General features: G+C 40.9%; 1 protein-coding gene across 1 annotated transcript in view; it reads right to left on the bottom strand.

Annotated features, from left to right (window-relative positions):
- Positions 1–15,687, bottom strand: part of PIEZO2 (piezo type mechanosensitive ion channel component 2) — a 456,739-nt gene that overhangs the window by 186,830 nt on the left and 254,222 nt on the right. The window contains 1 exon segment of the mRNA XM_040479417.1: positions 8,967–9,129. Within this exon segment, the coding sequence (XP_040335351.1) occupies positions 8,967–9,129 (163 nt within the window).

The raw sequence follows: 15,687 nt of genomic DNA, 5'->3' as shown, positions 1-15,687 counted from the left end.
CAGGCTATTAAAAACATTTCAATGGGGGTGTATCAAAGTCACAAACAATGAGCCAAGGATCTGGGAGGCAAAGGGAACATTTTTCTAAAGTGTCACGAGTTGTTTATTGTTTATTATTGAAAGTTAACAATTTATCTTTACAGAATGGGCTCATCTCAACAGAAGAGCCCAAGAAAGATAGAAGCAAGTGTGGTGCCTCATTGCAGAAGACAGACAGACGCTGTAGGCACAGCCCTGCCTGTGAAGTGAGCAGAGAGAATCTTGTCTCTATGATGTCATGTATGTTACTCAAGCCTACTGTGAGAACATCGTGCAGATGAAGCAAATATTTCATTCCGTTGCTACCCTTGTTCTAGAAAGGTGATTTTTCCAAACTTGTGAGAGCAGTGGAGCCTGGGGCCACCATGCCCATTTCTCGGCCTCCCAGACACTTCGATTCCATAGGTCTGGGATGCGCCTTGCATCGGAACCTTCATAAACTTCCCAGGTCAAGTCCCCAAGTTAGAAATTGCCACAGTCTTTCAGAATCACCTGAACGTCATTAGAAAGGGAAATGAACAAAAATGGAGAGGAGCCAAATGGGACTGACCATTATTTTAAAGGTTTGTATCTTTAAAAGGACCTGCCAAGTCCTCTTTAAGGTTTATTAAAAAAAATCACTTAATGGAACACTGTAAAACTAAGTCAGTATTAAAATACACACACACACACACACACACACACACACACACACACACAACCTGATATCATCTACTCAGTTTGTCTTTGGCTGTAGAGATTATTCCTGACCCTGAACCACCCATTTTCTCTTATAAGAAGCAGCTGAGTTTAGCTCTTCTAATGGACACACCCGGTGCTCCCTCTAGAAATAAAGAATTCAGGGAGTGATAACAAAGCAACATTTTGAGGGCACACAATCCGTCCGGTTCCCGAATCTTTCAGAATTCCTTCTGTAAAATTCCTTCTGATGGACTAAGATGCAAATAAAATGCATGCTTTTGTTATTAAAACCTTACAAGGCTGAACAGTGCTATAGCTGCCCTGGGATCCACAGTATTCCTTCTCCATCCTCCCTTCCTGTTCCTCCCTCCTCTCAGAACTTTTCCTGACCCTGAGCTCTGCTCTGAGCACTGTGCAAGATCTAGAGAGGTTTGCACTCACTCAGAGGAAATAAACCAGGTGTATATGACTGTTTCTAAAATCTGACTATAAGATCCTAAGAACATTGAGAGGGAAAGGGGTGTTGCAACTGACCACAGGGATTTGGAATGCCCAATACCAGTTATACCGAAAGCAAACATGGTAGAAAAAAAAGAGCAAATGTCTTGGAAAGCAAAGAAAAAAAGCTAAAGAACAGTCCCTCTTAGATATTAGCTTCTGCCCATCCTGGCACATAGCATATACTGAATAAAAAAGCATGCCCATGGATAAATACACATCCTTTTGTGCAGTCACAGCAAGGAGAGACCACTCAAGACAGGCGTGTGGATTTTTCTGATAGTTTGTGGGAGAAGCAGCTCTTTGCAAACAACCCTCACCCAGGACTGATACTTTACACTTTGTTCCTTTAGTTTTACACTTTGGATTGCATTGTGCAAGCCTCCATATTAATCAACCAGTGCTTAACCAATTAACTTGATAACTATTTGAGTATTACCATGTGTACAATTTCAGATCACTTTGCTAACTTAGGATTTGCGGCAACAAAGAACAAGACGGATGTGATCCTCTCCCTCAGAGAGCTTACAGTTTACTGAGGGAGACAGAAAGTAAATAACAAAAAAAGCATTATGCAGAATAATTACAGATTATGATAAATATTATGGGTACAACAAGGTGGATACAGAGATGGGGAATAATCTGGGAGGCTAGTCAGCAAAGGCCTCTATGCGAAAGAGCTCGCCTGATGATGGAGGAGGAATCAGCCATGCAATGAGCAGGGAGTGAATCGCCTGGCAGAAGGGAAAGAGCTGGCCGGTGCTGGGCACAGAGAGGGGGGCAGTGTGGGCAAAGCACAGAATGGGAGTGGGGCAGGGCACAGGGTGAGGATGTAAAGGCAGGAAGTGCCATAGCCCTCAGCGTTAGGAACCCGAATTTTGTTCTCCTTTCATGGGAATCCAATGACGTGTTTTACCTAAGGAAGTGACACGGTTCGATTTATAATTTTACAAGGATAATCCAGATGCTATGCGTGGTATCCGTGGGGTAGGGTAAGAACGGAAGCTGGAAGTGAGGTGGTCTGGTAGGAGGTTACTCAGTGGTCTAGTTGAGAGGTGGGAGAAGGATCGTGGCAGTAGAGACAGAAAAGTGAACAGTTTAGACACAATGTGAAGGGAGGACCCATGGGACTTTTTGATGGTAATGGATAAGCGGCCCAAGGGACCCAGTGTCGTACCAGGGCTTGGGGCTCCAGTGACAGTGAACGGTGCTCCTGTTAACTGGGTGGGCAGTCAGCAGGCAGGCTGGTGGGGGCAGGGCTGGGAGGTCTTGCTCCTGCCCTCAAACACACCACCAACACTTTGAAAGAAACCTGGGCAGCACGTTTGAAAAGATGCTCAACGTCGCTCCTCATCAGGGAAATACAAATCAAAACCACACTCAGATATCACCACAGTCAGCGTGGCCAAAATGAACAAATCAGGAGACTATAGATGCTGGAGAGGATGTGGAGAAACAGGAACCCTCTTGCACTGTTGGTGGGAATGCAAATTGGTGCATCCACTCTGGAAAACAGTGTGGAGGTTCCTCAAAAAATTAAAAATAGACCTACCCTATGACCCAGCAATAGCACTGCTAGGAATTTACCCAAGGGATCCAGGAGTACTGATGCATAGGGGCACTTGTACCCCCAATGTTTATAGCAGCACTCTCAACAATAGTCAAATTATGGAAAGAGCCTAAACGTCCATCAACTGATGAATGGATAAAGAAATTGTGGTTTATATACACAATGGAATACTACGTGGCAATGAGAAAGAATGAAATATGGCCCTTTGTAGCAACATGGATGGAACTGGAGAGTGTTATGCTAAGTGAAATAAGTCAGACAGAGAAAGACAGATACCATATGGTTTCACTCTTATGTGGATCCTGAGAAACTTAACAGAAACCCATGGGGGAGGGGAAGGAAAAAAAAAAGAGGTTAGAGTGGGAGAGAGCCAAAGCATAAGAGACTCTTAAAAACTGAGAACAAACTGAGGGTTGATAGGGGGTGGGAGGGAGGGGTGGGTGGGTGATGGGTATTGAGGAGGGCACCTTTTGGGATGAGCACTGGGTGTTGTATGGAAACCAATTTGACAATAAACTTCATATATTGAAAAAAAAAGAAACCTGGGCAGTTCAGTGAAACCAAGTTGATGACAACTCCATGTCAGGGGTATTTGCAGCTGAGAGAAGGATGGAGAGCATGACCACCCTGGAAGGAGTGAGGGTGACGCGGAGCCTCTGAAGCAGGAGCAGGTGGCAGGGGTGGGGCACGTGGGTTCCTCCCATCACATGTGTGCCCGACCGCACGCCCTCACTGGAGGGACACCAGGCCCTGCAACTTCCCCACGCGAGTTTCCCTTGGGACCCTTTTGCTGTTGTTTGCACTTCAGATGCACAAAATCACCTATCAAATATTCCAAACACAGAACAAAATATGCTGAGAATTTCTAAAAACATTGATCAAGACATACTGTTTAAGGGTAAAAATCTACCTTGAAGCTTTGATTTTTTTTTTTAATGTTTATTTATTTCTGAGAGACAGAGTGTGAGCAGGGCAGAGGTGGAGACAGAGGGAGACACAGAATCCGAAGCAGGCTCCAGGCTCTGAGCTGTCAGCACAGAGCCCGATGCGTGGCTCGAACCCACAAACCGTGAGACCATGACCGAAGCCGAAGTTGGATGCTTAACGGACTGAGCCACCCAGGTGCCCCTGAAGCTTTGATTTCTTTAAAAAAAGCAGAGATTAGTCACACACTGTTAAATGTTGTCAAATGAACAAATGGGTGGGAGAAATGAAGATGTATTTAATTTGAAATCATTTGATTTTAATAATTTACAAATATTTGAGCTCTCTTCCTAACTGCTGATTCTTCTTTTATTTTTACTATCAGTCACATAGTCAAGTCCAGTCTAGACAAAGTTCACTCAATTAACATACTGTCAATAATAGAATGTCCCTGCCTTTCTATGTGATGAGGACGCCTCTGACTGTCACATGGGTATGCTCCCCACGTGTGTTTCTATCAGAGGAGAGGATGAGAGGGACCTCATGCTCTCACCTGGTGTCCAGGAAGATGTGCCTGGAAGACAGTGGGGGGTAAATTTAGTCAGGGATCTGAAGTTAACTTGTCCCTGTGATACTTTGTTGCTCAGACTGTAATACTGAGCTCTCCTGGAGCTTTCTGAAGACAACAGGCCAATGGTTTCCTCCAGTTAAAAACTTTCTCTTTATTTAAATGAATGGCATCTAAAATCACCACCATCAAGGTTCCCCCAAGTTGTAAATGTGTTTAACCCAGAGAAGACAGACCAAGCGTGCTGCATTTCGGCGGGGGGAAGCAGTTGTCCCCACTTGCTAACATTCCAAATGCCACTGGAAAGACCTGAAAAGACAGTGATCTGTCTTAAATCTGATCACTTAAAGCAAGTGATTTTGGACTACATCTCAGGGGAGATGCTGAATGCTTATTGAGAAGGTGACAACAAAACGATGGGTTTCTTTCATTCTTTTTGGTTGTTGTTGTTCTTCCAAAAAAAAAAAAAATAGTAACTTGAACCTCAAAGCTGAAACTTGAGGCATAGCCCCATTGGTCATTTTATGTGCCAGAATGTGGATGCCACAGGAGCCTGGTTCACGTTAGATTTTAGAAAGGAGGGCACAGGTTTTGAGGCTCAGAATGAATTTCCAGATAACGTTAGCAGGATCCAAATGTTGAATCCCCAAACTTTTAACGGATGGCGGATGACTTACACTGAAATATTCTTTTTTTTTTTTAAATTATATTTAAAAAAAAAGCTGTTTGGGGCGCCTGGGTGGCGCAGCCGGTTAAGCGTCCGACTTCAGCTCAGGTCACGATCTCGCGGTCCGTGAGTTCGAGCCCCGCGTCGGGCTCTGGGCTGACGGCTCAGAGCCTGGAGCCTGTTTCCGATTCTGTGTCTCCCCCTCTCTCTGCCCCTCTCCCGTTCATGCTCTGTCTCTCTCTGTCCCAAAAATAAACGTTGAAAAAAAAAAAAGCTGTTTTAGAGACAGAGCACGCAAGCAGGAGAGAGGGGCAGAGGAAGAGAGAGAGAGACAATCTCAAGCAGTCTCCACGCTTGCATGGAGCCCAGTGCAAGGCTTGATCCCATGACCCTGGGATCATGACCTGAGCAGAAATCAAGAGTCAGATGTTCAACCAACTGAACCACACAGGTGCCCCTGAAATATTCTTTTTTATGCTTCACATTTGATTTGTCAGACTATTTAACCAGACCAAGTCATGACTAAAATTCCTATTTGAATAAACATTTAGTTTATCATAAATTTGTTTTCATAATATATTAAAATACTATTTGTTTCCCAAAAAAATAAAGCCTGAAATCTCATTAAATAGAAAGAGCTAGTTTTACAGAAATACACAAGATAATAGCAGTTTGGTGAAATTACGAAGTGTTTGAGCAGGAAGCCCTTTTCTACACAATTTAATTTTCATAACATAACTTTTTTGTTTGTTTGTTTTTTAAGATTTAAGATTAGGAATCTTTCTCCCAGTTACGATTTGTAGATGTGCTTCTGAGTTACAATGAACAGGTAAACAAGCCCACAGATGTGTCAGTTAAAGAGAACCTTCCTGGTACTTGAGGGGTTGGCTCCCTTACTGAGGTCTGTTCTCTGTACAATGCAAAAGCGAAACAGGTTCTCCCACCCACTGACTTCCCCTGGGGATTTCTGGGGGGAATTCTGGGATTTGCGATGCCCTTTAAAACACCAAACTTGAGCCTCACTATCCAGTCGAGGAAGGTTACGAAAGACGCAGGAGTCTTCTCCAGAGATTAGTTGCTAGTTTAAAACAATGCTGGATTTGAAAAAAAGTCTCTCAGGCACCAATGGATTAATCTCGCCGTTTCTCTATTGAGATAAATGAAAGGAGAAGAAATGCCTGCAGCACTATTTTTTCAAAGGATCCTCAAAAAACAAACATTGGTGCAAATGTCAAGATTTATAAAAGGGAAGAAATATGTTGGGACCTTCCAAAACAAAATAACTTCCCTACTTATTTTGGCCGTGTGTTTCTATTCTTTTCAGACTTGAGCAAGATTGTTCACATGTTAGAAATATTTCCTTGTGGATTCGTCTCAGAAGATTCACACACCAGCCTGCTTCTCCCTGGCCACCTGGTGGGCTGGAATGTGCTAAGAGGATGGAAATTAATATCTAAAGGAGGCCAAAACAAATGTAAATGAGAAAGAAATCGACCTCATAATAATATTTAGTATTTTCAAATCCCCAAATAAGTAATATAGAATGTCTATCAATTTATTGTTATTTTAAATTTTTTAATATTTATTATTTATTTTTGAGAGAGAGAGAGCGAGAGAGCACAGGGGAGGGGCAGAGAGAGACAGACATACAGAATCTGAAGCAGGCTCCAGGCTCTGAGCTGTCAGCACAGATCCCGACGCGGGGCTCGAACTCACAGAACGTGAGATCATGACCTGAGCCGAAGTTGGACGCTTAACCGACTGAGACACCCAGGTGCCCCAATTTATTGTAATTTTTAAATAATGTGATTGATAATATAGGGAGTACAGATATTTAAACAAATTTTAAACAGGAGAGAGGTGTCCTGAGTGTATCTTTGAGAGCTGTGAGAAATCAGGAAGGAAACATGATTTTAGAATTAATCCATGTGATGGTTTTGTGTTCTCTTCTTCACCAGATGTGTGACCTCAACCATAACCTGATATCCATGACCTTCCATCAGTCAGTGTAGGCTTTCTTAGTCCTATGGCAAAAGAGCGTTTGTCCTCGGTGACAGAAGTTCTTTTCCTAAGAAGCTTTGTGATTCATTTATGGCTCAGTGACGAATAAGAGACTCATACTGAGTAGGTTGGCCTCAAACACACCGCCCAGCTTAACTTTCTATCATTCTAAGAGGACTCGGAATTTGAAATTGCTCCAGTAACTTTCCAATTGGAGAAGAGCAGGATGCGGAGAGCAAGTAGCATCTTATTAAGCAGCCCAATGAGCAGCCGCTGCCCTAGGCGTGTTTTATTTGACATTTCATTTAGTGGTTGCAGCAACTCTATGATGTAGGATTATGATCATCCTCATTTTGCAGAAGAAAGAGAATAAACACATTTCTCGACATCACACTAACACTGTTAGGTAGCTTCCAAGTCTGCCTTCTGAGTCCACTCAATTTGCAATAAGCATCCTTTACCCTCTATCCGTAATATGAGGATAACGGAAAACCAGTCTTGCTTTTATAAATAATAGTAATGAAAAATCCTAAGCCTGGAGAGCTCAAGTTCCTGGGTTTACTTTCACCAAACTTGGACAATTTTGGGCAGTAATTATCAAAGCCAGATTATTTTCAAAACTGTAACTATTATAAATAAAATTCAAATGTAAAAGTAGAAATTAAAATTTGTTCTGCTTTAAAATTGTGAAGCCAACAAGAAGAAAAGGCACTTTCATAGTTTTACCCGTTTTTAAGACACTGATAAGTCCTACAGAGTTTGTACACATAAATGAAAGATAAGGTTAGTTGCTATCTTGCTATAATTGCTTTTTACACCAAGTACTTGTTAACGTCTGCCTTTAAAAAAGCAGAATATTGATATACAATGTGATCATTTATTTTTTACCCATAATGATTTTAGGTAGTAATATCATTTCTAGTCTGTATGGATTTATTGAATTATATCTTCGCTTTCTTTATTGTTTTTTTTAATAACCATACACGGCAATTTGCTACCTATTTTTGAGGCACATAAGTAAGTCATTTGCTATAACTGAGAATTGTCTTCCCTGATGCCCTTGTGATTACCATTCTCAAAATAACTGATTTCAATTCACCCCAGTTTTGCAGGTGAAAGTTCTTGCCGAACTTCTGAGTAAAAACATTTGCTAGTTGTGTCTCTCGTGTCAAATGTCCAGAGTAAGTCTTTTCAATATTTTTTCCTTTGCAAATTTCATCTTTCAATTACCAAATCAATTACTTTTTAAATCAACGTCACTGAAACTCACATAACAAAGTACAGTGTTAGAACAGAGCAACATTCTGAAACAGATCTGGGGACAGTGACGAGCTGTCCAACTTGCTCTCATACACGGAGTGAGATCTGATGTGCTCCCTGCTCCTCCTGAAACTCTTTCTACTAAAACACATAGATAAAAATTAACATACATTTTCCTCATTATTTTTACCTTTTTCCAATTCTTATACTTTTCCAAAGGGGTGTGTGTGTGTGTGTGTGTATTCCTCCCCCACCCCCCGCCCCGGATTGCTTTAAAATAATGATCAAAGCATGCTCTGAACACAATTCTTCTCTGAAGAGCAAAGTACACAGACCAGAAAGCTTCCCTTCAGGAAGGAATTACTTTTTTCTCCTAAAACTACCAGGTGCTACTTCTCTAAATATTTTGTATTGACTAAGGTATCTAGACAACGGGCCACAATATAATGACTTTAAAAGGTTAACCATCAGAGATAATATTAGATGAGAGTAAAAAGAACACTGGGTTGGGGTGAATGCCTCATGAATGGCAGTGTTCACACTCCTTGAACTGTCTCCTGGTGGCCAAGGTGTGGAGGAGACTGCCTACCCATCAGAACTACACCGGGGGAGGGAGGGTTGTGCAAAGTAACTGTGAACATTTAAGCCAGGCTTTGCAGAGCCTAAGTGCTATGCACATTTCACTTCTCCACAACTTATTAAGGGTCAAGGCTCTCAGAAATCAAAGAAGGAAGAGGGATGCAGGACGTCAGATTTACCAATTCTTCATTTTCAAACTCCGAGTTATACTGTGCTCCTTCTTCGGTCACGGGTTTCTGAACGATGTTCCTGCAGACGAGCCAGATGGTCAGACTAGCAATGAACATCCCGATATCAGGCACAAACACTCTGATCCCATTGCCGGCATCAGCTCCCTTTAAGCTACGGAGGGAAAAAAAAAAAAGAGGGAGGAAATTTAGTTGTTTTTCTATTTCTATGGTTACACTATCTTAAAGTATTTCTGAATCTTCTTAATGAGTTTTTAAAAAGGGATCCTCAGTTTCTGCCTAGAAGGGACTGGAAAGCTTTCCCTCCATCTCAGAATCTTATATAATGTACTAAGATTCAGGAATGTTCCACGATTTCACTGGAGTTTCTGAAATACTATAAAGGATCCTAACCCAATTCTCACTCCTAAAACATGCTAATGATCCATATTGTTATTAAATAAGCCACATGTGCAGCACAGATACAGGTGTCTGCAATCTAGCTGAAGCACATACTAGCAGCTGGGAGATAGTTTACCTTAGACGTAAATCAAAGCTAGAGAAAAAAAGAGAAAATGTTAAAGCAGTCCTTGAATGCAGGACCTCTTCATTATTTTGAATACTTAGTTGATTTTGTTTTCCATACTGTTCCAAGAAAGGTAGATCTAATATGTTTCTTCCTCCAACCTTGGAGAATGGACAGTGAACTTAGAATTGGAAGATTTGAGTTCAAGTGTAAAGCCTGACACTAACAAACTGTATTCACTGGGGGGTTTCCCATGGCCAATGCATTCCTTCTCCATGCCAAAGGGATACTACTCTTTGCCTTCTTTATAGAAGTCAAATGAAAGTGATTCAATGTTTATCAGAGATAAACTCGTTTAGGAACTAAGCACGTGATCAAATACATACTCTATTCATTTATATTGTATACATTATATATTTTGATAAAAACATAAAATGGGGGGCGCCTGCGTGGCTCAGTTGGTTAAGTGTCTGACTTTGGCTCAGATCATGATCTCATGGTTCATGAGTTCGAGCCCCACATCAGGCTCTGTGCTGACAGCTCAGACCCTGGAGCCTGCTTCGGATTCTGTGTCTCCCTCTCTCTCTGCCCCTCCCCCACTCATGCTCTGTTTCTCTCTGTCTCAAAAAGAGACATTAAAAAAAAAAAAACATAAAATATAATAAAAAGCAAGACCCCCATTGCCTAGAAATGACCGTTGTTAACATTTTGGTAAATGAAAGCATTGTTAATAATATCTACTACAACTGAGCAATTGCTCTGTATTAAGAGCTTGGTATATAGTATTTCATCCAACCAACCACCATATAGAGATAGGTATTATTATTTATCCTCCTTTTACATATGAAAACAACAACAACTAAGTCTCCAAAAGGTAAACATACTTCTCTCAAGTCAACACAGATAGAGAGAGAACAGAAGTATACTCAAGCTCCCTTTAGGACCAGATTTTATGTTCTCAACTACTGGGTTCTCGCATGTATATCTGCGTGGCTTTTCCTTCCAGTTTTCCTCTGTTTCTAGACATACATAGTGACGGTTTACAACACTAAGCTCATACTATGTTTTGAAAATGATTAGCTCCTGTAATAGATCATTAATAGTTTTGCAACTCATTGATTATTTAAAAAAAATTTTTTTTAACATTTATTTATTTTTGACACAGAGAGAGACAGAGCATGAACGGGGGGAGGGTCAGAGAGAGAGGGAGACAGAGAACCTGAAACAGGCTCCAGGCTCCAAGCTGTCAGCACAGAGACCGACACGGCGCTTGACCTCACGGACCGCGAGATCATGACCTGAGCCGAAGTCGGACGCTTAAACGACTGATCCACCCAGGCACCCATCAACTCTCTGATTATTTTTAAACATCACCATGCTCATGATCTGACAGCATTTAACTATTCCACTACTGCTGTACATTTAGAATGTTTCCATTTATTTGTCACTATAGCATATGTAAAAGTTAAGTGTTAATTACCTAAAGAATCTTCCCATCTAGGATCTTCCAGGACAAAAAAAAAAAAAAAAATCCTCACATCTTCTTTTTAAAGAATGGTCCGGAATAGGGCATGCCCCACATAAGCTTCTTTTTTTTTATACATGGCTCTAAACCCTTCTGAATAGAGAAGCACGAGTAGTTAAGAGATCTCTTACCTCCATAAATGAAACAGACATGATTGTGGCAGAGGTATTTAAAAATGGCAAATCCCTTTCATTTGGGGGAAGGGTAAGAGGATTTAATTAAGAAAACTTCACCCCAAATGAAACATACAGCATGAGATCTAATGATTGATTTTATCTCAGGAAAAAGGGAGAGGTTTGTTGTATACTTTAAAAGTGATCAGACAGTGCAAACAAAAATAAGAATAAAAAGAAAGAAGGAGAAAGAAGGGGTCCAGGGGAGAGACCAGGAAACAAGGCCAGGCTCCAGGGGCTGTTTGGTGCTGTGCAGGGCTAAGTTCCAGAGACCCACCAGTCCTAATCAGGGGGGCTTGGGGGAATAGATTATTATAGCTCTTTCCTGGGAAACACGTTGACTGTGGCATTTTATGAAGAGCACCAACCAAGCGGAGTTGAGAGGAAAAGAATTCTTAAAGGAAAGGTAACAAGGATTCTAGGTCTGGCCTCAGCTGCTTCTTGCCTCACAGCACAGAGACTGGGAAGCCAGAGCAGAGCCTTATGCCTTTCCCACCTGTGGACTGCATTAAGTTCCCAGTCTGCAGTCACTTTGAGGCAACAGTCTCAGCTTTGTGTTTCTTGGTCCCCGAAGACACATTTCATAGCATACATACATCACGGGAGGAGATGAATGCTGTTTGCAAAAGCAATCACTCCACTCACTGTGATAGAATTCAGCTACTGGATCCAGGATTGGGCTGTGATCCCGATTTGCAATGAAATCATTCAGCCACAGAGGTGCTAACCTATTAACTACTACTCTTGGCTTGCTGAGTTAACAAAGCAGTGCATTCATACAGCCGTTGATGAAACAATGAAACTTCTGAAGAATCTGAAGAGCATGTACAACGAACAGGTCACAGTCTAATTGATATGTCATTTGGGGATCTCATACAGCCGTTGATGAAACAATGAAACTTCTGAAGAATCTGAAGAGCATGTACAACGAACAGGTCACAGTCTAATTGATATGTCATCTGGGGATCGTCTCATCAATCAAGTTTCCTTCTTCATTGTTTGGACAATGTAGTGGACCAGTGTCTACTAAAGTACGCTAACCAGAATGTTAGTCTCCAGAAATGCTGTGAATTGAATATAATAAGATGAAATAAAAGAAAACAAAGTGGTCAAATAAGTGTCAGAAAATCACAGTGCATATTACTATAGTAGAGAACTTGATAAGTTATGTAGCAAAACAAGAAATTTGAGTTTACCTCCTTCTCTGTTTTTATCTTATTTTATTTTTCCTTCCCTTCCTCTATGTTCATCTGTTTTGTTTCTTAAATTCCACATATCAGTGAAATCATAGTGTATTCGTCTTTCTTTGACTGACTTATTTCAAATGAGCATAATACATTCTAGTTCCATCTACATGGTTGCAAATGGAAAGACTTCATTATTTTTGATGGCTGAGTAATATTCCATTGTATTCCTGAAATCAATACTACACTATATGTTAACTAACTTGAATTTAAATAAAACCTTGGAAGAAAAAAAATTGATTTAGTTAAGACTCTGTTTCCCAAATTTATTTGACCAAAAATCATTTCTTAAAAGTTTTATCTAATACCTATTACATTTTACTGAGCTGGTGTTCGTGGAACAGGTCTTAGGAAATGTTGGGTTACCGTCTGCTTATTGGTCTAGATTTTTGGTTGAAATTAATAGATACTTTGGAAACTACCCTAATGCGTAGCTAATCCTTACAAATTCGATTTTTAATAGGTCTCAAATGAGTTTAGAATTCAGTGGCATCTCAGTCCCTTCTCACATCCAATTGTCCAACCATCCATCCATTGACTCCGTAAGTCATTGAAATTATGCAGCTGGAAGATAACTAGAAATAGTCCAGTCCTCCTCATCTTACAGACTGGAAGCCAACAAGGGGAAAGGTTAAATGACTGGCTCAACTTCTCACCTAGGGGCAGAGCACTTCTGTTCCAAGCTGTCTGGTGAGTACAGCCACCCCTCACTGCACCTGTCCTTGCTCGGATAGTCCGGCACCTGTCTTCCACCTAGTGCAACAGGCTCCTTTCCCCACACTGCTCAGAAAACGCCCTGTCGAGGGTCACCAGTGATCTCCCAGCTATAAGGCCCAAACGACCCATTCTAATTCTTATCCTACTCCACCTCTGCGCTGCACTTGACAAGCAAGATCAGCTCTTGCTGCCCTCAAATCTACTCGGTGTTCTCGCCTCTCTTTTCCAGTTACCCACCTACCCATGGATGTTCTTGAAATCTCACACTGCTGGGAAATCCCACTCAGAAACACGGGGTGGGTTGTGCCCACCAGACTCTTCTTTTCTGCTCAAATATTGATGAGTCTGCAAGGTTGTACTCTTCACTTATTTCTCTTTTAACTCCACATGGTAGACCTGGATGATGTATCTATTCCCCAGGCTCCGGTCGGCACCAACATGATGACTTACAAATCTACATACTCAGTCCTAACATGTCCCCTGAGACACACAAACAGATACCCATTTTCATACCAGATAGCTCCACTTCTACAGCTTTTAAAACTAAATGCTATCTTTATTCCAAAATCTGTCCTTCCAGTGATATTCCTCACCTTGAAAAAGGGTGCTGTTATCCATCCAGCAGCCAAGAGAGAACCTGGACCCTACCACTCTCTCACTGAAAACCTGGAGGTTCTGTCTCCATACTGTCTCTCTTACTGCCATTTTATTCCCACAGCTCAGTTCTGCTCCTCGATTACTGGAATAGCATCCTTACGATTTTGTTTCAGGTTGTCCTCTCTGCCAGTCAGGTCTCCATACTGCTACCAGAGCTTAATTTTTAGAAGCATAAGGTCGAGCATGTCAACTGTGATGCCTACAGGAAAGGTCCATATCGCTGAGTATGACATATGAGGCCTTCTGTGTTCCGGGCCTGGCTGCCCTAACTCTTGCTATGATTTCCTTGTACCTCAAATTCCATCCATCTTGAACGCAAGCACCAGAATCTGCAAGTGTTTTCCCCTATGAGCTACTGTGCAATCTTTTCCCACAGGCAACAGTGGCCTTTCTCCCGTGACACTTTTATATTCTGTTCATCTCTCAAACCCACTTCCCACATCTCCACTGTGAACCCCTTCCATCTCCCTTCCTTGACCACTCCCTCCTTTAGAAGCCTGCCATACCTTGCACATACTCAATCATAAAATGTTTAACATTTTATGCCACTCGATTATTTACCAAAGGAGGGCTTCCTATCTACTTCCTCTGTGTATCTATATATAGAGATACATATCTATCTATCTATCTATCTATCTATATATACATACATATACATATATATGTATATATATGCATGCATGTGTGTATATATATGTATAGGTATGTATGTGCATATATGCATGAATGTATCTATATACATACATATGTATCTATATCTATATATATACATATGTATCTATATATATACATATATATCTATATATGTACATATCTATCTATATATACATATACTCTCTCTCTATATATACATATGCATATATATGGCACAATGTACACACTGAATAAAAGCTGGCAGAATAAATGTTATCTCCAAATATTTACACTTTGCTTTGTACCACAGCAGTTTGTGCGAAGTACCGCTGAGGCATTAGATGAGATATTTTAGTTCATTTAGATAATTTCACTCAGGAAAAATAAAATACAAACCCAGACAGGAAGAAATGTCTCTTTGTCTGGGACTAGCTGGAGATCAGAACCCCATGAGTAGTCTCAGTTACTTGGACACAAAGATGTAATTGTCAAAACTGGAAAATATAAGCCATGAAATATATACATGTGGTTTCGTCCAATACAAACGTCGGAGAAAACATTTCTAGAACAAGAGATAGGAAGTGCATCTAATGAACGTTAAATGGCTCAGTTTGGTAGAATTTGTCATTTGTTCATTTAAAAAAATATTTTTTAAGCATCTATCATGTGCCAAGTACTAGCCTGGCAATTGACTGTTGGTTTCATGAAGGTAGGTAAGGGGCATGATAAAGTCAGAGAGATGGGTTAAGGCTGGGCCCAGGGCTTGGACTTTTGGCAAAGAACCCACATAACCAGAACTACTGAAGGATTTAGAACAAAGGAGGAACATAATCACCAAGGAAACTGCGAGATCGCAGGAGAGATTGTGATTTGGTTGCAGGAAGTGGGACATGGAAGCCGTGTTTTCATGGCGGGTGTGATGTGTAGTGCAGAGGTGATATTTCATGCTGGAAGTCCCATGAAATTTGTGCCTGAGAGAGAAATCATGGCTGAAGGGGTAGTTTTGAGAGTTTTCTTCCATGTGTGTTGGCTAAAGGCAATAGAATAAATTAGGTTGTCCACGGACGGGGCACTGTATAGAGTACATTTTTGTATAAGGCCCTCTAAACTAATTATAAGTATACATACAGGGCATTTAACAAAAAAGCAAATTGTATTTCAAATAAATTCTACATTTGAAATCAGGCTAACCATGTTTTGTGTAGAACGATTTTAATAAATTAACGAGATGAATATATACATTTCCCTATAAAATGTT

The sequence above is a fragment of the Herpailurus yagouaroundi genome, unplaced genomic scaffold, assembly GCF_014898765.1.
Source record: "Herpailurus yagouaroundi ecotype Mexico unplaced genomic scaffold, PumYag 142, whole genome shotgun sequence".
Taxonomy (NCBI): domain Eukaryota; kingdom Metazoa; phylum Chordata; class Mammalia; order Carnivora; family Felidae; genus Herpailurus; species Herpailurus yagouaroundi.
The sequence above is the reverse complement of the archived record's forward strand: the minus strand, read 5'-3'. Positions and strand labels throughout refer to the sequence as shown.